Consider the following 24,599-nt stretch of genomic DNA (forward strand, 5'->3'; position numbering starts at 1 on the left):
AAAAGACATGGCAAACAAAACAAAACAAGTAAAATGAAATCTCAGGAAGTGTGTGGAGCCTATAAAAGCATTGATGCAAGATGAGAGAAAAAGATACTCAAAACAACTGTGGTGGATGTAATGGCTTCCACTTTGATGATAAAAGTGAAGATGATGATGATTAGTGGCCGTGCACTGGATGTACTCGCTACTGGCATGAAACATGGATAGGACTATGGAAGGTCTCTGAATTGAAGAATATTCAATGTGATGACTGCGACAAATGATCAATAAAAAAATGGTTTGCCACTGAATTAAGAGTATATACAGTACATGTAGGTTGTTTTGAATCATTATGTCATATTTGAAAGAAAATTAATTAGTCCATTCTCTTTTCTTCTTGTGTGAGATCTCCTTAAACATAAATTTTCTATACAATATTGGCAAAGTATTTTTCATTTTTCTTCATGTCTCCGTTTCTCTACTTAGTGAATAATTTTGTATCATTAACAATGGCAAATGGGTTATATGTAACATTACTTTTGTTATTGCTGTGCTAAATGCCACCCTGAAAATATTTCATTATCTACACATAAAGTTAAGATTCAATAATGTATAAAGGTGTAATATGGGAAAGTAACTATAATATTTTTTTTATATTGTACCTTTTGTTCATTCTTATACATAAGGGGAGGGATGTGAAGGAAGAAAGAGTGACTTGCTTTGTTTACAGAATCAAACATCTTGAAATTGCTACTGAGCTTTGGTTAGAAAAAAATTATATCACCTGAGATTTCTTGATAATTTTTGAATTTTTAGATTTTTAACCAGTTCTTATGACATCTTAGAAATGATATTCTTAATGTATAAACAATGTTTATGAAGACAGAGATCTTTGTTTCTCACTTTTAAACCACATTTCATTCCATGTATTATGCCATCTCACTTACTCCAACTTAACGGGATAAGTGGGACAATGGAGTAGTGATGATTAACTGTCACCTTGATTTACACTGAGGGTAATTTTTCACTAAAACATTTCTAAAACATTAATATCTAAATAAACTCCAAAATGAGATACATAATTGCTCTGTTGATTATTCTCTTTTTTGTAATACTTAGGTAAATGCGGAAATGTCCCACTTACCATAATTTACCCCTACACTAGAAATTTCCTGATCCATGTGAATCATGGAGGATCTACTTCTCCCTGTGTTGTTTGAATATCCTCTAAAAGACACTTCAGTCTCTTGGTAACACTAACAATATGAGATGTATCACTTAATCTCTTCACAGCTGCATTGATGGCCCTGGTAGTGTCCATGCACTCTTGTATCGCTTCCTTCCGCCTCGCTTCAGAATCGTCTTCCGAATCCTTCGGTGCATAGGTTTCCATGGAGACAATAAACGCATCATCCAGGGCGAAGATAGGATTATTGTGATATAGGGGGCTCATATTCTCCCACTGCCACGATTCAAAGTGTTGGAAAACAGCGCAGAAGTGTTTGCAGGGTAGGAGATGGGTCTGCCAGTCGCGGCAGGTACAGCGCGGCATGACCGCACCCTCGCCGAATCGTAGGGTGTGGCATTCATTGGCGTACTGTACCACAAATAGTCCGTTCCCATGATCCACGATGCTTCCTTTAGGAATGTCATTCTGCATGCAATTTCTGATGTGATGGACTATGGCTCTTGGTCGGTTCTGCAGGAACTTTGGAATCTGAGCGTTGCTATGGCTGTAGCCTGCAGATGATCTTGCATTGCGTTCAAGGTATCTGTATAAATTGATCATTAAGTTGACAAGTATATGATTTAGTTGCGAACATTCAATTGACAATATCACTGGAATGTGACATCTGGGCCCCGCCGTACAAAGAGTTAAGATAGATCCAATCAACCACAACTATGGAAAGCCAGCAACATCATTACCTATAATGCATGTTTGCTCAAAATGTTTTCTAGATATGCTGCAAATTCATATATTCATTCATTTCTTGAAAAGTCAGTGTGCTAACTGTGCTTCTCTTTGTTTATAAAGGACATTGTGCAGTTTTGGGGTTGAAGAAATTATGACATCTGTGGATTTCTATAGAGTTGACACTGATTGGATCAATCATAACGCTTTGTACGATGGGCCCGTTCTACAAATTACAAAAGAGATTCATGACCACACAATAACAAAATGGCTTCTAAGATCCAGACGACATTTTCTCATTAGTGGAAAAGTTGTTAAAGGACTAGTCCACCCCAACAAAAACTTGATTTGAATAAAAAGAGAAAAAATCAACAAGCATAACACTGAAAATTTCATCAAAATCGGATGTAAAATAAGAACGTTATGGCATTTTAAAGTTTCGCTTCATTTCACAAAACAGTTATATGCACATCTCGGTCGGTATGCAAATGCGGGAACTGATGACATCACTCACTCACTATTTCTTTTGTATTTTATTATATGAAATATTTTGATTTTCTCGTCATTGTCATGTGAAATGAAATTTCATTTCTCCCTGAACACGTGGAACTTCGTTATTTTAACATTTTGTGCTTCAGGCAAGGAGGTCCTGATCATCTAATTCATAAAAATTGAAATATTGTATAATTTAAACAATAAAAAACAAAAGAAATAGTGAGTGAGTAACATCATCTACTCTCATTTGGATGTAGCTGGCTCGTTCATGTAACTATTTTGTTAAAATAAGCGAAACTTTGAAATGTCATTACTTTCTTTTACATCTGATTCATGAAATTTTGAGCATTGTGCTTGTCTGATATTTCTCTATTGATTCAAATCAACATTTTTCTGAGGTGGACTTGACCTTTAAATACAAGGTTTTTTATGATTTGTGTTCTATATGGGTACTAAAGAAATACTTAACTGCTTAAAAACACATCTGGAGTCATGAATCCTTGTCATAGAAACCCCATAAAAAATTGTTTTATTTACATTTTCTGGCTTTCTGGTCCTTAAGACTAGTAACATATCACATAAATTATGTCCAATAATTAAATGATTATGGTAATTATGTTAACTTAAAAAAAATGCTGAAGGTTGCCAAGGTGGCAACCAAGCTGAATTTACTTTAATAGCCATCTAGAACTGTAATAAAAACAAGTGGAATGCCTCTGGCCGTCTCACCTGCATCACGCGGTTCAATATAGCAGCAGTGCTCACTTTGAATACTACTCTAACTCGCACAAGATGTTCAGTGATACATGGTTACTCTTATCTCCCTTTTTTATGAACTAGACCAATAAACTTACAGAGATATGATGGTTATTCAACAAAAAACCCCAACATGGCCAAAGTTCATTGACCTTACATGACCTTTGACCTTGATCATGTGACCTGAAACTCGAACAGGATGTTCAGTGATACTTGATTACTCTTATGTACAAGTTTCATGAATCAGATCCATAAACTTTCAAAGTTATGATGGTAATTCAACAGATACACCCAATTCGGCCAAAGTTCATTGACCTTTGACCTTGGTCATGTGACCTGAAATGCGCACAGGATGTTCAGTGATACTTGATTACTCTAATGTCCAAGTTTAATGAACTAGACCAATAAACTTTCAAAGTTATGATGGTAATTCAACAGATACCCCCGATTCGGCCAAAGTTCATTGACCCAAAATGACCTTTGACCTTAATCATGAGACCTGAAACTTGCACAAAATTTTCAGTGATGCTTGATTACTATTATGTCCAAGTTTCATGAATCAGATCCATAAACTTTCAAAGTTATGATGGGAATTCAACAGATATCCCCAATTCGGCCAAAGTTCATTGACCCTAAATGACCTTTGACCTTGGTCATGTGACGTGAAACTCATGCAGGATGTTCAGTGATACTTGATTAACCTTATGTCCAAGTTTCATGAACTAGGTCCATATATTTTCTAAGTTATGATGACATTTCAAAAACTTAACCTCAGGTTAAGATTTCGATGTTGATTCCTCCAACATGGTCTAAGTTCATTGACCCTAAATGACCTTTGACCTTGGTCATGTGACATGAAACTCTAATAGGATGTTCAGTAATACTTGATTAACCTTATGGCCAAGTTTTATTAACTAGGTCCATATACTTTCTAAGTTATGACATCATTTCAAAAACTTAACCTCAGGTTAAGATTTGATGTTGACGCCGCCGTCGCCGTCGCCGTCGGAAAAGCGGCGCCTATAGTCTCACTTTGCTTCGCAGGTGAGACAAAAACCTTGTCCAACGTTTACTAGGTCTTATACATGGCCTATAGGGCCATCTACTGGACTAATTTCAAGTCAGCTATAGGAGTATGTAGACACATGGGAAATTATACAGTCTGTCAAGAAATATGCAGACTTGAATGAAGAAAAATTCCAAATTGTTTTTATTTTCATAAATGGCAAGTTCACCCAAACAAAAATGTGATTTTATTAAAAGCAGAAAAAAAGAGGAATATATATAGGTTAAAGATTTGGCAAAAAGATTAACAGAATTATGGATTCAAAGTTTGAATTTGTGTTGACACATTTATGGAAGCAGCTCCATGATGTGTTGGGTAATACATGTATATTCCATAAAAATGCCACTTTTCTCCAGAATTGAATATGATTTTACTTGTGCATTCATGACATCAGACACATCAACCTGCTATAAGGAAAATATTTTCAGTCATTGCAAACTATGAAAAACTGGGAATTGATCATCTTTATAATACATTCCTACAGGTAGAAGCATGCATAACACATCACAGATTAAAAAACTGGAAGAAAAAAAATCCATGGAAATTTGTCAAACCTTTAATATTTTATCAAATTTGTCTGCTTTTATAAAAATATCTTCATGATCTGGGTGAAACAACTAAAATGTTTGAGAGGAAAAGTAATTGTTATGCTACTTGGTAACATAATTATCGTGGTATAAATGTATTGAGTTGATTAGCATGTTATAATAATAATCCGCTTTTATATAGCGCTTAATCCATCGGATCGACGTGTCTAAGCACTTTACAGATATATTATTACCCCGGTTATCGGATTCAATCAGTCATTCCCGCACACAATGTGTGCACATTCTCCACTCCCTGGGGAGTATTCCAGTCAGTCGCCTGTGAGGCGCACACAGTACTGGACAAGCTGCAATGACAATGACAGACCGCGATGGAATTCGAACACACGACCCTCTGTTTACAAGGCGAGAGTCAGAACCACTACACCACGGCTCCTCCTCACATTATGTTATGATTCAAGTGGGTCAATATTACTAGCCTACACTAGCATTATGGGTCAGAAAACTGGCCAGGTATGAGTAGTTGAGGGCTCAAGATAGCGCTATTAGTTCGTATCTGCTTTAGCAAAAGAAGTATAGAGATACTTACTTTCTATATGAATCTGGGAAGAAATTATTAAGAAGTCCTGCCACCAGATCTTTGATGGAACCATTGGTGTAAGGTTTGATGACATCATATTTAAATATTTCATTTTGTTTATCTAACCCTCCGGCAGCATGCACTGTGAAATAGAAGCTCTCATCTTGGAAACAACGCACCCATCTCTGCACAAAAACAAAATTAAAATGCATTGATCACATCAATATTTCAAAGAAAGAGGTTTGACGGTAGAGACATTGATACACTCAAGTACAGTCAGGTCAGTCAAGTTGACCTTCTATAAGTCTAATAATTGGCTAAGTGGAAGCAATCTTACATGTCAGAACATGAATTATTTACATCATCCCAGTTGAACTCCACTCCAAATCAAAGATATTTCTGTGGTACAAAGATTCTTCTTTGGCAGATTCACCCTGTACTGGGTTGTGTTGAAAGAGTGCACAGCATGCCAAAAGAAGGGACTGGTTTTTCCAGGATTTTATTACCACAATCATAATTCCTGGAACCTAGAAACGGCATGTTTTCTACTGTTTTACCTCAATCAGAATCAGTTCTAAAAAAGGAACTGTCAATATTTTAGGGGCAGCGACAATTATCCAGAGGGCACGTTTTTATATTACAGCACAAATGGGAAAAATAAGTAAATATCTCAAAAGCCAATGAAGGGGCATTGAGTCTAATCAACGGGACAACAAGTCATGATCATTGATGAACTGGTTACAAAAAAAAGAATAATGGATGCTGATGAGTGCAATGGACAGAATACTTCATGAGATGAAATGATCCATAATAATAATAATAATTTAGGCATCTATATAGCGCCATCTATCTAGAAATATTCTATTCCAAGGCGCGTTGTTATTATTATCATTACCCCGGCTTTAGCTCGAGCTGCCTTTCAGCGCTCATGCATTCAAGGAATTAATCCTGCCGGGTACCCATTCACCTCATCTGGCTTGTGTGCAGCACAATGTGGATACATTTCTTGCTGAAGGAAAATACGCCATGGCTGGGATTCAAACCCACGACCCTCTGTTTCAAAGTCAGAAGAATTATCCACTGGGCCACAGCGCTCCACTATCCATTCAATGAGGCACAGCTGAGTTAATGGATCATTCATTTCATCTGTCATCGAATGCTTATTCGGTATTCTCTCCATTGCATATGCACACGAATAAGTCATTAATTTTATATGACACTATAAAAATAGATATCTGTTATTTAAGCAAAAGTACATGCAGTGCAAGCAAAGTCTCGTGTGCAAACACGAGTGTATTTACGTGTAGCGCCGTTGGTCTCAGCATGTGCAATGGACAAAATCTTATGGATCCTGAAATGAACGGATGATGACATTGTAAAATGGGTTGAATGATTGACATCAAACAACCAATCAAATAACAAGGATCTATCTAGGTGTCACATGAATTTGGAATTGCAGAAATAGTAAATAATCAAAATGGTATATTTTTCATACCTTTGCTTGAGGTAGCCAATAATTTGAAAATGCAGAGCATTCTTTCATATCACTGTTATTGAGCAGTTGGCCCATTAAGTCTTCATACTTTCCAATGGTGTCTGCATGTGCAATGCGGCGGAGCATTGGTAAGATAATCTCCTTTTTCAGATGTGGAGTCTTTGAAAAAAGCTCAGACCACGCCCTCTCGCAATGAACATTGGACAGGCTGACAGTATAATCTATCAAAATAAAAAGAAGAAAAATGTGGTGTAACAGTGTAACAATATTATAGTATCTTTCATTAGCTGACACAATCACGAGTTTTCGCAATTGCAATGGGGACAAATTCTTGAACATAGTAAAAGCATTTAACAGATCAGCGATCTTTGTCAAAAACTTGTGAACTGAGACAGCAGATCATCCTAAGATTTGGATCTGACAAAAATTGCAAATATTTATTTTGTCCAGTCACATACAGTATGGCTGTTTTGATTACCTGACTTTTAACAAAGAATGCTTTGTCAAGAAGGGCTTTAGATAATAGATGATCCACCTACTACACAGCATCTGTGTAGTGGTTGCAAAATCTTCCTTAGTGATATTAAAGAGCACGTCATTATTTAATATCAACATTTACTTTGCTTTCAGTCGCTTGGAAAATCAGGTTGATGAAGAATCATTGAAATTGGAATCAATCAGCCACCAGGTTTGAGAAGTATGATAAAATACAAGTGGAATGCCTCTGGCCGTCTCACCTGCATCACTCGGTTCAATATAGCAGCAGTGCTGACTTTGAATACTACTTTAACTCGCACAAGATGTTCAGTGATACATGGTTACTCTTATGTCCACTTTTTATGAACTAGACCAATAAACTTACAGAGATATGGTTATTCAACAAAAAACCCCAACATGGCCAAAGTTCATTGACCTTACATGACCTTTGACCTTGATCATGTGACCTGAAACTCGAACAGGATGTTCAGTGATACTTGATTACTCTTATGTACAAGTTTCATGAATCAGATCCATAAACTTTCAGAGTTATGATGGTAATTCAACAGATACACCCAATTCGGCCAAAGTTCATTGACCTTTGACCTTGGTCATGTGACCTGAAACGCGCACAGGATGTTCAGTGATACTTGATTACTCTAATGTCCAAGTTTAATGAACTAGACCAATAAACTTTCAAAGTTATGATGGTAATTCAACAGATACCCCCGATTCGGCCAAAGTTCATTGACCCTAAATGACCTTTGACCTTAATCATGAGACCTGAAACTTGCACAAAATTTTCAGTGATGCTTGATTACTATTATGTCCAAGTTTCATGAATCAGATCCATAAACTTTCAAAGTTATGATGGGAATTCAACAGATATCCCCAATTCGGCCAAAGTTCATTGACCCTAAATGACCTTTGACCTTGGTCATGTGACGTGGAACTCATGCAGGATGTTCAGTGATACTTGATTAACCTTATGTCCAAGTTTCATGAACTAGGTCCATATATTTTCTAAGTTATGATGACATTTCAAAAACTTAACCTCAGGTTAAGATTTCGATGTTGATTCCTCCAACATGGTCTAAGTTCATTGACCCTAAATGACCTTTGACCTTGGTCATGTGACATGAAACTCTATTAGGATGTTCAGTAACACTTGATTAACCTTATGGCCAAGTTTTATTAACTAGGTCCATATACTTTCTAAGTTATGACATCATTTCAAAAACTTAACCTCAGGTTAAGATTTGATGTTGACGCCGCCGCCGCCGTCGGAAAAGCGGCGCCTATAGTCTCACTTTGCTGCGCAAAACAGATGAGATAAAGGAGAGAATGAAGAGGGAAGAAAAAAGAGAGAAAACATATAAGGATGGAAGAGGGCAGGAGGGGGGTCATTAAGGTACCTTGTCAAAAATCTATGCCGCGTCTTTTAGCAGGAATCCCGCTATAAAGGCACAATGGATCGAATTCACAAAAGTGGTTTTGAAAACCCACGGTTGAATCCATCGTTTATGCAGATTTCCTGTATAAATTACGATTAATTTGGCGTGTATCGTGCGCATGTATAAAACATATCCTATGCTAATGCGCGCTTTTGTCACAGTGCGCCAAATTGACGCCTGTTACCATGGTTTGAAGAGTGGACTCATTATTCAAAACAGTGGACTCATGAATAAAATAGCGTGGATAACCATGGCAACAGGCGTCAATTTGGCACACTGCGACAATAGCGCGAATCAACATTGGACACTTTTCAATGCACAAGGTATAAAATAAGCGTAATTTAAACAGAAAATCTGCATAAACCATGGACTCAACCGTGGGTGTTCAAAACCACCTTTGTGAATTTGGGCCAATGCGTCTCTTCATAGCAGCTTTCCTGCATTCCCTATTGATTTTTTCTATGTGTGAGAAATGGGATAAAATGATGCTTGTGGGATTCCTGCGCGAAAGATGCAGATTTGACCTTTGACACGCTACCTAAGCAATAACACAAAATCGACGTAATTCAGCAAATAGGATGGTTAATTGCCAATTCGTCTACTGCCAACACGTCCACTCACCTCATGGTCTACTTCCATTTCGTCTAATGCCATTCCGTCCAAAAACATTTTGTCTCACAACTATTTGGTCCTTTAACCATTCGGTCCAATCATCACTTTGTCTAATCACCATTTCATCTATGACCATTTCGTCTCACAACCAGTTGGTCTAATATCCATTTCATTTTCATTCATTTTGCACAATTTAACACTTAGTCCAATTGGACCAAATGATACAGTATAATGGACTAAATGGCTATTGCACGAATTGCTAATTAGACGGAATGGCACGAGACTGAACGAAATTAGACCATGTGGTGAGTGGACGAACTGATGGTAGACCAAATGATAGTAGACGAGTTGGCAATTGGATGAATTGGCATGAGACAAATTGTAAATAAACCAACAGGATTATAAGGAACTAACCCCATTTTATATCAGGAACTACCCCCCCCCATACTATTATTTTACAAACCTGGAAAGCATGCTTCCACAGCTTGGACATCCGGTACATCTACCGCAAAGTGAGATGGCATCCAGCTCGGGTTCCATTTAGCAAAAATATCCAAAGCCTCTTGAACCTTATCAGGCTCCTCTGTCTCTACAATAAAGGCACCAACTGCAACATACGCAACATTAGTCCTCACATACAGAAGATACAGAAACCTTGACCCCTCAAGGACACGGTGGACGGCATCTAGGAGGCAGAACTGGTTGCCATAGCGATTTAAGAGTCTACTCTGCCAGGTAGATTGGTAGCAGAAGAGTAGCGGATGCTTGGGAGAGTTTGGTCGATGGAGAAGCAGATCGCTGGGGCAGCGTTTCCTCATCGTGTTGATAAATTCAGACATGCTGTCCGGGTCTTGGTGAGCCTTGCGTTTCACGGAGGCCATTATGTTGCTGATGTCTGTGTTTGTAGGCATGTATCTTCGGCGGAGAGTGTCTGTTATGTGCAACTCTTTGTGCAGGAAGCTGATGATGTGCTGCTTCATCTCGCTGACCTTGACGACCCCATCCCGGGTGAGAGATCGCACCCTCTCTACAACTTCTGGAATGGTTGGTTCGCGTAGACCGGCAGCCTGTTTGAATCAAAGCATTGATGAAGATGAAAATTTTGAAACTTCTGCAATTACTTATATAAATATATATATATATATATATATTTGAAAATATTCTGTTGGTTCATATTAGCCCCCAAAGTATTAATGTTAGTATAATTTTTTCATGCTTAGTGTATTTTCATAATTCTACTTTAATTCTGTTATGATTTATATTGTTTTATGTAAAAGTTCTGTACAATTCAGCTCTTGTTGCGAACAGTCTTGAAATAAAGTACCATTATTATTATAAATAATATGATCAAGGCCAGTGGCGTATGCAGGGCAAGGAGGTTACAGGGGTTCACCCCCCCCCCTTAAATTTCTTTGAAGACCTTTTTTGGGGGCTGGGAAATATAAAATTGGTGGCAAAGACTTTTTTGGGGGGGGGGGGGTTGTTAACATTTCATTCAGGCTATTTGTATAGAGCCATCTCTCTAAAAATATCCTATTTGGAGGTACGCAAGAAAACATAGAAAGAATAACAAAGTTTGTAGTGTGATAAAGGAATGATGTTAGAAAAGAAACTTCAGTCAAGACTTTAAAATCTTTAATGAATGATGAACAATTTCTCAAATTAAAGACAAATACCAGTTGTGGTAACAATTACAAAATGAGATCAATGAGAATGCAATAAAATTACCACCAAAGTGTTTGTATGTATTAATAAAAAAATATGTGCCAAATAGCTCTGGAAGAAAATGTGTGATTGCTGAGAAATGAGCAAAACAATCACAGAATTCCATCAAATGTCACATATTTTTTCCAAGCAATATTAATATACTGTCCAACATATGCTTTTCTGTGTTAGTGATCATCAGAATTACCGGTTTTGAGTTAAGATTTCATGACTTCACATGATAAGTTTACATTTAAATACACCAGATCTAGATAAAGTGAAACCTGTCTGTAGTGACCACTCTAAGGAAACACAAAATGTGGTCTTTCTAGACAGGTCCTTATACACACAATCTTCCTCCCAAGGAATCAAACTAAGTGGTCACTGTAGGTAGGTGGCTGCTACAGACAGGCGGCCACTAACACAGGTTTGATTGTATATGATAATATGGTGACAATTAACCTTGATTTAGAATACCTTCTCATGAAATAATTGTTTGCTGCAACTACCGTACTGCCCTCAAGACCATTTGAGATGATACCAAACAAGGAATTAGTCAAAGCCAGAGACTTACATAGATCAAGATCTAGTTAAGAGTACCTCATTCTTTATGGGATGTCCTTTATGATCCTCATCCTTGGGAAACAGAGCATAGAACTCCGATCGTTGTTGAGGTGTGTGACCCTTGGCTAGCATCTTACGAAATTCTGCAGAAGCGATCCGCTTTGTCCACTCCTTGTTTTCTTTCACCTGGGTGGAAAGTAGTGATGAAAAATAAAGTCTCCAAATTTATTGAGAGCTCTTTTGGTGGGGGGGGGGCTAAGAAAAACTTCAATCCCCCCAAAAAACAACCTTCCATTATGTGTTTTGCTGTCACTGTTCTAGTCATATATACTGCAGTTTCCATCCATTTTTAAAAACATGTTTACAGGTATTCATCATCAATTAATTACTTATATTTTAATTTAATATTTGATTAATTGATTTATTCATTTGTTTATTCTACCTACTGACCGACATACCTACCATAGATAATAATCGTTCACTTATCAATTACATACTTGTTTTCACACTTACCAAGTTTTATACTTTATATATATATATACATGTACATATATCAATCAATTAATTACTTAAATGTCTCTTTCTTTTTATTTTCTTACTCATTCATCAACATCTTTTATTCATCTGTTCATACTTCTTCTTTTTTAAATAAAAGGATAATCTACAAATACACAACTTAAGAGAGCCTAATCAGAAATATATACATTACCTTAATATCTTGCAATCTTGTAATCTGTATAATAATGATAGTTGCCGGACAGCTAACTTTCTTTGTCCGTTGTAAAAGCGCTTGCTTCTTCCTGCTCTTAGATTTCGATTCCTGAATAAAGAACAATTGCATCAATCTATTCCTTTATTTTTCATCAGTTGTAGATGGACAAAAGAAATATCAAGAAGAGGTGTACAAGGAGGTTATTTTATAGTAATATATTAGAAAATGAACAATGTATGCAGTTACTGCAGAACAGTTTTAAAAGTGGGGGGCTGGCCATGCAAAAATCGTAATCAGATGGACATTTTTACTAAATTTTATTTTGTACAAGGATTTGGAAACAGTGGGGGGTGGGGGATCACCCACCCCTATCATGAATTTGCCCTCAAATAGTCTGGACACAGTGCGGACCTAGCAATAACAACTGTGTTCACTTATTCAGAAACAGCCCGCAATACTGGAGAACTTCATTGATGAATTCAACGTACGAGATACGGAGATCGAGTCCGGATCAAGCCACTCAAACAATCTTCATTAATCGGGAGTGCGTCACAAACAGTTAAGTATAACTTTCGATCATGCTTATAGATTAATGCGCAGTAGTGCGCGTCCTCTTAGCACAATTTTACCAAAGTGGTGATGCCTTTTATACCGCACTGAACTGGGAAATTTAAGTTTGACTCTAGGTCACATTTAAATCTTGGAGAGTAACCCCCTAGTCCTTGACCTTTCATGAATAGAAATAATCTGCATCCAGTCCACATCCAGATATTCATTTTCAACACCAAAATAAATCTTGAATTCACCCAGCATCAGAGATGCCAAAGTTCAAATACTAGCTAGCAAGCAATTTTAAGCAATTTAGAGCCATGATGGAGTTGCGTGGCATTGCCAGGAGTTGTGTATTTGGCCTTCGGGTGTCATGTACATAAGGGGAAAAAAAAGCAATCGGAGAATGGACAAGAACTCCTAATACAAGAGTCTTGAGCCTAATGCAAGGGACTTGGCTTGTCTGGTTACAGTGTAAAATCTTACCCTTAATTTCTCTGCTTGAATGGCATACTTTTCCTTCTGTCTGATATTCCTATCCTTTCCCTGGTGGCATTCCATAGTCTTGCGGCCGACCGCAACAAAAGGAACTCCTGTAAACGGAATCTTGCACGGGTGCTGGTCCTCGTCATATTCCCAACGTAGACGAAATGACGTTTTCTCTGCAAAGTCGTAATCTGTCAACATAATCAGTGAAAATTTACTACATTCTTCTGAAAGAACCATCAGAGAGAGAGAGAAACGCCGTTGTGTGATTGCGAAATAAGAAAGGGGGCACATCCATGTTATACCCCCCCCCCCCTCACCCTGTCCAGAGTTTACTTTTGGAAATGAGAACCCTTTTTCACGTTAAGTGGTCTTGTAGCTAAAAACAAGCCGAGGTTTGTGCACAAAACATATGACCCCACTCAAGAGTTCCAATAGCAACAAGACCGCTGTAATATTAGTGATGTGGAAGCCAGTACAAACATGGTGATGAGAACACCAGCGAAGTGATCTTCTAAACTGATTTCCAAAACTACTTCAAGTTCAAAAGAGATCAGTTCAAGAAATGAGGTGAGAACAGGGTTTAAGCTGCATGTAGGTGAATTAAAGAACCCCAAATCAGATCGAAACCGAAACTAAATGGACAGATCAAAATCAAGCCCAACAATGCATAAGTTGAAGTACGTAAGGTGATGGTTTGTGTAGGCTCCACTACATTTCACTACCACTACACTCACCCGAACCCTCAAGATCAAAAACTTGCTCTCATACTCCGAGTGACAGTGTCACTTTATGTGGTTAAAATATAAAACTCATGCACCAAAATTACCTTAGATTGGTAGAAAACACTTTTTCTTACTTTTCATTCTAATTTCACCTTGTGTCCATCCTCCAATCAGTCTCAACATTGGTGAGTTAAAGCCAGTACCCAATTTTCTCACACCTATTAATAGACCACTTCGTAGTTACTCCATGGACAATTTTGGTAAAATGACCTTTCACTTCATTCATTATGATAGGCAGATTTCAAAGCATGATATTGCGTATGCATGCCTTACATAGCAGGTTGAAGAAATTGAACAGACCAGGTGAGTAGAATATCACATCGAAGATATTTGTTGCATTTCTACTTTGAATGCATAAATATTAGAGGATGTTGTACAATGTACTTGGCAAACTGTGAAATATACCAGTCATTTGTGGTCGCATTTTTCTTTGTGTGGATGTAAAAGAATATATGAATAATCAAGACATCAAAGTTGGTGCTTATCTAATTGAATTTTAAACCACCATGTCACATTAGTATGAATGACCTTCCTCTGATCATGCGCAGAGTGGAACTACGAACTGGCTTATTCACTGCCAATTTCAAAACATCGAAAAAAAATGTGAATTATGCATCCGTGAGGATCACAGCTCAAGATCAAGAATATTCAAGATATTCCTATACATGTAGATCGATATCTGATATATGAAATTGCAAAACTATCCCGATCTATGGGAATATGCATGAATGAGCATTAGAGTCATGCGTTTTGCAAGTTTTGTGCACGCAAGTTCGCGCCCTTGTTGCTAATGCTAATGACAATTCGCCCCTGTTGCTAAGGCATGATTTCTTTGAAATTCATTATCTTGAAGCAAATATTGAATGAGATCTTCAATTGCTGAATATTCTCCCAATCTTTCTCTGCAATGTCTTTGGAATGTCTCATTTTTATGTTTTTGCAGAAATACCGCATACAATAACTTACATTAGCTCCCTACCTCGCCATGGCAGAAGGCTCCTACATGTCGGCTAGTAGAGAGTAAAAATTATTAACTAACGTGTGCTTAGTCTCCACAGAGCCACTCATTCAATGAACAAGGTTATGTCTTATGAATGCACAGAGCCAGGCCCAGGCCAGGGAGTGCGTCCCATTCATGTGCATGTATTACAAAAAAAAATGAACTTTCGCCCATGAGATTTCTATTTTCCTTCTAAAAGTAAAGGATCTAGCCCTAAAGGCCAAATCGTGTTTTTGGGAACCACTCGTAGATTTGTGTACGCGCACTTGTGTACGAAGTGAATGGAGGTGGAAATGGGGAACCGTGCGTGTGACTGAATAAAGTAGGTATGAGCGAATACGGGGCATCGCGAGCGCTGGTTTTGGTGGCACGGTTTTCGCGCGGGTTTTGCTGCAAGTGGCATCGCCTCTGTCTGGGCGGCTCATTGAAAATGGGGTTTAATGCGCATGCGCACATAGTAGATGCAATCTCGTGCCTTTTAACAGACAGTTGAAGATGTGCACTTTCTGTACATATAAGTTTCAATGTGGATACTCGCCTGTAAAGTGTGGATATCGGAGCTTGAAAGTTCATCAAATTTTTGGACGGTAAGAAGAAAATTCCAATTAGGTATCAGAATTGACTTTAAATATATTCAAATTGACAAAAAATCTAAAATCATACCATTCTGACATGCCGCAGTCCAGATAAGAGGTGCCAGTTACCCTTGTCACAGCCGGTCTCTCGGCAGTCGAGCTGCCAAATGCGGTGGGCTCCCGTCGGTCTTTCGGCAGTCAAGCTACCGGTACCCGATGCGGAGGGCTTGGTGAGGGCAGCGGTCGATAGTGAGTCGTTCATGCTGGATTGAACTGGATCTGTATTGTTTTTACTTGATAATATTGTGCCATACCATAGATTATTATGCTGATATTGATTTATTTGTCACAAAAACATTCTTTCCTCCCAAGGTTATAGAGTCGAGATATTTGATTGTTCAATCATGTTTCATCAATTGGAAACTGGATTCTTTTGGAAGTGGAATATTAATGTTGACTTATTAAATTCAAATGCAAAATCTATAGTGTTTCTTTTTTTTATTTTGTAGAAAAAAAAATCTATTTTGAAACTTTTTAAACATGTTTCAGTATTTTAAGACTGGATTTGCTTTTCAAAGGGGAATATTATAAATGTTGACTTTCTAATTAAAATGCAAAAATTATGTTTATTTTAAAAAAAATTAGTTTCTTTTTTTATATATCATTTTTTAGTTTCTTTTTAACTTTTTGTATTGTTTATTTTTTCATTTTTTTGGTCATGTTTCATTATTTGGAGACTGGATTTGTTTTTGAAAGGAGAATATCTTTAAATATTGATTTTTCTATTAAAATGCACAAACTATATCTTTGTTTTTTTTGTAATTTTTTTCACTCTTGTAAGAAAATACATAAAAACTCAGAGGAAATAATATTTCATTTCCAGATGGGTCTAAGTCTTGTATTTATGTTTTTTATTATTAATTTTACTATTTATTTTTCTTTTATTTACTTTTCTTTTTTTTCATTAGGGGTGCAGTTGGGGGTTGTGTTTTGAATTGGAAAATATATGGGATTGGTATAAGTGTTTGTGTCACTTTTGTTTCTCTTGTTTTTAGAGTTTGTTTGGAGCTTTGATGTCTGTTATGTTGTTGTTTAGAGCTTTGTTATATTTTTTCCTGGTTGTTTTTTGTTTTGCTTTGAAAGAAATAGACCACTCTTTTCCTTTTCTTTTGGCTTCAACTAATAATTTGAATTTATTTATTTTTCTTTAAAAAAAGAAAGCTCAAACAGGGCCTTTGTAATACAATGTATGTATACAAGTCTAAGAAATACATTAACAACTGATAGAATATATTAAAACTTAATTTTTATCCTTCTTGATACTTGAAATAAATTGCATACAATTCTACATACATATTTTACACTCAGCTACGCATTCCTCCTAAAAAATGTAATCACATGTCCATTGTCTCTAAAATCAAAAGCTACATATTATCAGCAGAGGCGCACAGCCAATATGGGAGACTCTCTCCAATAGGGAGACAATCTCCCATATTGGAGACTTGCTTTGCAAAAGAGCAAAAGAAACAACACCAACAAAAGCGTAATTTTTTCCACCCAAATTATGTCTCACTATTAAAGGTCAGAAGCCCATTTGTTATGTGTGTGGATGACAACAAATATCCTAATCAAAACAAAAGTAGACGGTAAATTTTTGAAGTAGATGGTGAAAAGGGGTAATTTTACATGAGGAATCTGCCTATCACATTTTTATTTGCCGCCAAAGTAATCCTTTTGAAGCAAATGTAAACAGAGGAAATTGGTCTCCAAAACTGGAGACTGTCTCTGAAATTGAATACACAAATTATTTACAAAAGTCTCTGATATTGGAGATAATCTCTCTCTTGGGAGATAGTCTCCTATATTGGCCGTGCGCCTCTACTGATTATACATGTTAACAAATTGTTAAAACAATAGAATACATAAGGAATTGGTGAAACAAACAAATACATCAGCAAAAAGCACACATATTTTTATTTGGTCATACAAAATACAAAAGAAAATTTTTTATACGTAAAAAAGTACCCCCGTACATGTATATGTTGAAAAAGAGCTTGTAATTTATATCAGAAAAACAAAGAAATACATTAGGAATTACAAAAACAATACTTTAGACAAATTCAGTTAGGAAATTATCTACATGATGCTGTTTTGATGCCAACTAAATTATATAAATATCTATCATGATCACCTTCATTTGGCAAAAAAGAGGGGAGTAATTGTAATTTTGTGCTATTTTGCATAATTAATTAAAATTGATATTAGAAGAAATTATTATACACATAAGAAAAATTACAAGATGAATTGTTACACATCAATTGAACCTGGCCTTCTCTCACCTTTCCATTGATACCTAAATTACTTCATAGGGCTCAAAAACAAAGAAGTTAGAGCCTGTTGAAGACTTGGGTTCAAAATGGTCACAAAAATCGGTTCTGTACTCCATTGACTTTACATTAAGACAATGACCACAAATTTGGATGAATATGCGCGACTTAAACTGGAATAACTTTAATTTGGTGGTATCACTTTCTTAAAAATTTTAAGAAAGTGATACCAAATTTATTCTTTTGATGATTTTCATTTTTTTTGTCACATACCTAAATAAAGCACTGCTGTATGAAGTGAACGGTGGTTCCCAATATCACGATAATGCCGCCCTAAATGATGATGTAAATTGGATAGGGGTCTACATGATCTTATCTACATTTTTCGGACATTTTAGTTTGGCCCGCGTGGCCGTGGGCCTGGCCCAAAGACCTTATAATATATTACTAGACCGAAAGCTGCGCGCGCGTTCAGCACAAAACAAATGAGATTAGACTCCGCCTACCGCGATCATTTGAAGACAAAAATAAGCCCCCATTGACATTCATGAGCGTAAATATATTCATATTCCGGCCTTGTCATTGGCTAAGAGCGTCATTAATACGCGATTTCCCCGATTCTTTGTCATCGATACTAGTGGTATCGTGTTACAGAAGTAATTATTCATTTGACCTCATTACGTCATCTAATTTATTCATTCTGAAACTTTTCTTTCCACACAAAAATGGACCTACGAACACTCCGGTGAGTACGTATAAATTGATATAACCACATGAATTCAGTGGACTATTTACAAATTTCACACTGTATTTTGTGATCTTAGGTTATTTCTCTACCAAATTAGAGAGTTTACTATCATTCTTCTGTTAAAGGAAAGCAGAATTTGGTCTTTGAAATTGAAGTTAGATTGTCATCGTCGCCCAGTGCAGCCTGTATGTTGCTTGCAGTGTTGCGGTTATGCCGCTGTGTTAACCACATGTATTTTGTACGGGCTCCTAGCCGATTGGGCATCGAGAGAATTTCGGGCCGGTTTGGTTCACCTCCAATTAACAAGGACCAACCCACGATTGATTAAAGCAAGAAGAATGAAGCTTCTTTTTGTACACTGTAATGTTAGATCTAGAGGGAGATCTGCATCTATCTTCAGTAGATCGATCGAAACCCAGTCAGGAATAAACTGTGAAGTGGAGTGTGGATGAAGATATATTGCCTGTCATTGTGTCAATCCTCACTTTCAGTTTCAGATATCAAATTTATTTTGCATAACTTCAGGCTTCTTCATTTAGCCCCCACCCATTTTAACTTATTGTTATTTATAAATAGGGTCTATAGTTAGACTCCTAGACCAAAAGCTTCAGTCTCTCTATTTTGGTTGTTCCGCTGAACTGTGTTGGCTCACTCACGAATAGTAAAAAAAATGTCAGAAATTGTTGAATAAATCCCCAGAAACGACGGTTATTCCTGTATACGAAATAATATGCTGCTCTGCATGCATGTTTGTCTTATTATCAATAGGCTAGATCTAGGTAGGCCTAACGTTAGAACTAATTTCTAACTTGGTTAACAGAGGATCTAGGCCTAGTGTTACGGTTGCTTATTAATATTATTTTAGACTTAGATCTAGGCCTACGGTACTTCACTTTTATTCATCGATGCTTTCTAATTCTAGGCCAACCTAATTCAAATCGAGTCATCTAAATTATACTTTCCCAACCCGCGACACTTACCCCAGGCCCAGGGCTTATGATCTAGGTCTGTAATTTAGGCCTAGGTCTGGGCCTAAACGACTCCATTTACATGTACGAGTATGCCTGTCAGTGTCAGTGGACCAAGGACTAGATCTAATCTTGGTCAATAATGGCAATGAAGTTTAAACTTTTAGCCAGGAATAAAAGACATCAAATCCATATAGGCCTAGATCTCAGTTTAGAACCAAAGCTTTACTTTCTAGGTCTAAATAGATCGAGAGTCCATCGTTACTATCTAGATCTAGACCTACGAGTAATTTAGATACGCGAATGCTGTTGCACAGCTCTGAGTCTTGGACTAGATCTATACTTTCTTACAAATAGATCTAGACCTAGTGCATGAGATGAAATTATGTTAAAGTCAAATGAAATAAGATTCGGAAATAAAAAGATGCAGATGTTTCTTTTTGGGGGGAGGGCAGACATTTGAAAAAATTTAGAGAAACCTAAAATTCAGAAAGCGAGGGCCAGAAGTAACCAATATTACCTATGGCCGTTTTGTGCATTTTCTAAAATAAAATTGAAGGATGTCATGCAATTCTTTTTTTGATGAAGGTTTTCACATTTCATCTCTTACCCAAATCCCTCCCCTATACATACGGCCATGAAAAATATCACTTCTTATTATTGTACTCTCTTTTCTTTCACAAACAGGTTGAGTTTGAAGAAAAAGAAAAACAGGTTGAGTTTGAAGAAAAAGAAAAACAGGTTGAGTTTGAAGGACAAGAAAAACAGTATAGAGGTCTACCTATATGGTTCAAGATGATGATCATAAGTGCATGCATCATTTTGCAGATTCTCATCCAGGTATAAAAGTTAAACTAACCCATTCAAAATTACAGATACATTACATGCATTGAATGTTAACCATGTTTACATTAAATAAAAATAACCTGAGCCACAAAGAGGTAGGATCTGTACGGAACATACGGTACACTTCTTAAATATACAGGCTCTCGAGTCTAAAATAGAACCAATGTATGTACTTTGGGCAAATTTATAAAATTAGGACATGTCCTTGATCTACTAGTAATAAAGTTGCCTTTTTATTTCCTATTTGTTTATAAACAAAGCAATATTTATTTTTCATGAATTATATTTTATAAAATTCATTTTATTCATTCTTTAGTGTGATATTCATATTTCATATTTGTAGATTTACGATTTTTTGGGGGTTTTACATTTTGTCTAATAGGATGATGCAATTTGACAATTTCCATGGAGGTGATTGATGATGATAAATAATTGGTGAAGTAGGCCTAATAGAACAGTGCCTGGACCACAGAGAGAAATACAAACTACAGCAGTTATATGAGTGAGTGAGTGAGTGAGTGAGTTAGTGATTATTTTTGATAATGGAGGTTGTTCACATTTTTTGGCAACAAATAGACCTGCCTTTGAAAAACCCATTTCAATTTTGTTTCTAGATTATAGTTAGTGTCGTTTTTAATTACAGATCAAAATATTCTGTGCAACAAAACATCAACTTTAATTCTGACTATTCATATAATTTACATATGTTAATTTATATATTCATATTTACAAGAAATCTCTGTCATTTTTTCGAAGAGTACATGTAGTTAGAATGGAGAGTGGTATGTAAACTGCAGAGAACATGTTTAAGTGATATGCTTTATAGAAGTACAACTTTATAATTAGAAGAAAGATTTCCTATGGTATGTGTTGAAACATATATACCTATGCATAGTCTCACTTTTCTTAAAACATTTGTTTTATAAATCATGACAATTTAATTGATTTTCTTTCTCTATTTTTTTCAATCTGCAGGACTGGTGTAACAAATGTTTTCATTCAAGAAATCCAACTATTCAACATTGAAGACTTAGGAACCACGTGATGAAGATGGAAAAGGTTTTTTTTTCAAAGTCCAATTAAAAAAAAAATATCACAACCCAAATTCATGACGTATGAAATTTCTTATTGATTTTCATTAAAATTGGTTGCAAAAAGAGAAGCTATAAACATACAAATAGGAGCAGCGGATTGAAGTTGCTTGAAAGTGGGGGGGGGGCACAGGGAAAATGCTGTTTTATGTGAAATTTTTAAAAAGTTGCGAGCAAGCAAAATTTTGACATTTTAAAAACAAATATCCAATTTTGTGATAGATTTCGACAAAAAATTCAAAATGATATATTTCACCCTTTGCTTTCCTTTTTCTTTTTTTCCCCTTGGTCGTGATTTTTTTTTTTTTTTGTGGGGGGGGCAAGAGCATTGGCGGCGGAAGGCAAAAAATTTAGGGGGGTCCACCTGAATTTATCCACCTAAATCTTAGAAGGGACCACAAAAATTTCCAGCAAAAAAAAGGTTGTCAACCACAATTTTAGGGGGGCACAACAATTTTAAGGGGGGGGGGTGTCTACCTGAATTTAGGGGGGACGCAGGAAAAAAAATTGACGAGCAAAAAGAAAAAAATTCTCAACAAAAAATTTAGGAGGGGGGACTGTCCCCCACCTCAAATTTAGGGGGACAGGTCCCCCTATCCCACCGCTTCCACCGCCTATGGGCAAGAGTCCTTCAATCCCCCCTCCATCTGTACGAACCTGCTTATATACCCCACTCACATGAATTATTAAACTTAATGCACACAGGATTTCCTTCAGAAGTATATTATAGAAATGAAAATATTGTTTTCTTGTTTCAAAGGGCACTCGTCATGGTGACCATAAAACAGATCCTTCTCAAGTGAAAGGGGCACAGAACAAATTCTTTAGAAGCGCTCTTCTTGGGTAAAAAGGGGCAGTTATTCAAGAAAGGGCACTTTCAAGAAGGCGAGGGGCACTTTGTATTACATGAAACGGGCTCTCAGATGGAAGGGCACAGAACACGTGGGGGGCATTTTTGGGTGAAAAATTGCATATAAGGAAGAGCACTAATTGGTATTACCTAAAACAGGTTCTCATCAGGTGAAAGGGACACAGTACACGTTCGTGAGGGCCGGGCATTTTCTTGCATAAAAAGGGGGAATTGTGCCCCCCCAGCATACAAAAACATATTTATTTTGGTTCAAACTATTAACATACGCTTAAGAAAAAGGTAAAGCTTAATCCTCTGATAATGTAATTTTTTTCTGGATAATTAATAAAATTCACCACTAACCAGAAAATTCCTTCATGTCTTTCATTTGTGTTCATATAGTATTTGTACCACCGAGCTGAAATGAAAGGGATTTGGAATTGGCAAAATTCAAAGTGAGACGGAGATCGAGAGAGGGAAAGAGTGATGAGAAGTGGGTTGAAAAGAGATGAGAAAGAAATGGAGGGGCACATAATTATGAAGAGATAATTTAGAGGGGGTGGTGAGAGAGGCAGTGTTGGAAGTAGGAACAAAAGGGGTGGAAGAGAAATAAGACGAGATTTTTGGAAACCAGGAGACAGATAACAAGTGGGAAAATAAGAAAGAAATATATGAAAAGTTAAGTTGCAAAAGGGGCTAGGGCCACTCCAAGAAAATCATTTTTTTTTATTCTCCCATATTGCAATATTCTTATGCGAAAATGAATTTTCATGATACCCTACCATTAGAAATTCAAAATTGGGTATAAAAGAAATCTACTTATCTTCATATTTTTTTAAGATATTATTTTCCAGAAAAATTATGAATGGACCTAACCCCTTTTGAAAAAAGTGAATTTTCTTTTTTTAGTTCACTTTTTTAATGGGAATTTCAACTTTTCTATGGTATCATCTTATAGAGCTACTAAAAATCAATTAAGACATAAAGTGGGAAAATGATTAAATGGAAAAAAAACAGAGTAAGAAATGCTGGAGAATAAAGGGGACAGGAAACATATTGAGCATGATAAACTGGGGCCCGTTTCATCATGAGTTACAAGTATGGTAACTACGAATACCAATCATAATCAAGGTTCCCACGGTTATCACAATAATAGCGATGTTTAAATAGCTCAGTGTAATTCATTATGAAACGGACGCCAGAAGAAAGCAGGCACGGGGATCATGAAGATTTTTTTTTACTTCTCCAAATTAAATTTGTAACAAGAAATGACTCTTTTAGTGGTGAAAGTTATTTTTTTCAGTATTCATACTCAACCAGTGAAAATGAATACCATCATTGTAATAACCATGATTTGCCCCCACCCCACCACCTTTTTACCTAATCGCGACTTGATCTACTCTTTTCATCTTCCCTTTTAGAATTAGCATAGGCCTATACGCAATACAAACATTGTTTTGTTTTTAAGTGATATCGCTTGTGATATCGATACTTTATAAAGCGCAACGTATCGTCTCAGATTTGCGCTTGCTTGATTCGCTGAATCCTTCGCGTCACGAGCGCGTAACAAAATGAATACATTAATAAATTTGCCAAGTTGACCTTTGTCATTGCGCTGGTGTGCGTATTGTCTAATACACGTACAAAACCACAGTTGACGAGGGAGCATCTTACGAAATTAATATTAATGGGGGCTTATTTTAGCTTCTAATGGATTAAACAAAATGGCGGTAGCTTCGGGGGCCTGGCCTGGCCATGCTGCTGCTGCATACTCCACGACCGGTGTAAGCGCGCTGTCCTACCCGGCCCGGCCAGGCCTGGCTGAACGCAGGGCCAGCAAACTGACTCTTCCCGTCGACAAAACTCAAAACCGTTTTTAACTTACCCTTCCCAAATGCTTTGTCCTTGTTTAATACGACGAATTTCACCCTTGACGACTCTTCAATCTCCTCTATTCTCTGCTTCAATGCATCCAAGTCAGAAAAGAAGATTGGGTTGGCCATTTCCGAACTATCAAATT

General features: G+C 36.7%; 1 protein-coding gene across 1 annotated transcript; it reads right to left on the reverse strand.

The window, feature by feature from the left end:
- Positions 1-54: 54 nt before the first annotated feature.
- On the reverse strand, positions 55-24,599 carry LOC121425664. Its single transcript, XM_041621811.1, has 8 exons — positions 24,465-24,599; positions 13,390-13,580; positions 12,352-12,462; positions 11,679-11,828; positions 9,838-10,441; positions 6,832-7,052; positions 5,346-5,521; positions 55-1,754 (listed from the first exon to the last, which is right to left on the reverse strand). The coding sequence occupies exons 1-8, from the start codon at positions 24,580-24,582 to the stop codon at positions 1,169-1,171; spliced, it is 2,157 nt and encodes a 718-aa protein (XP_041477745.1). The 5' UTR covers positions 24,583-24,599; the 3' UTR covers positions 55-1,168.

This window comes from Lytechinus variegatus, chromosome 12 (assembly GCF_018143015.1).
Source record: "Lytechinus variegatus isolate NC3 chromosome 12, Lvar_3.0, whole genome shotgun sequence".
NCBI lineage: Eukaryota > Metazoa > Echinodermata > Echinoidea > Temnopleuroida > Toxopneustidae > Lytechinus > Lytechinus variegatus.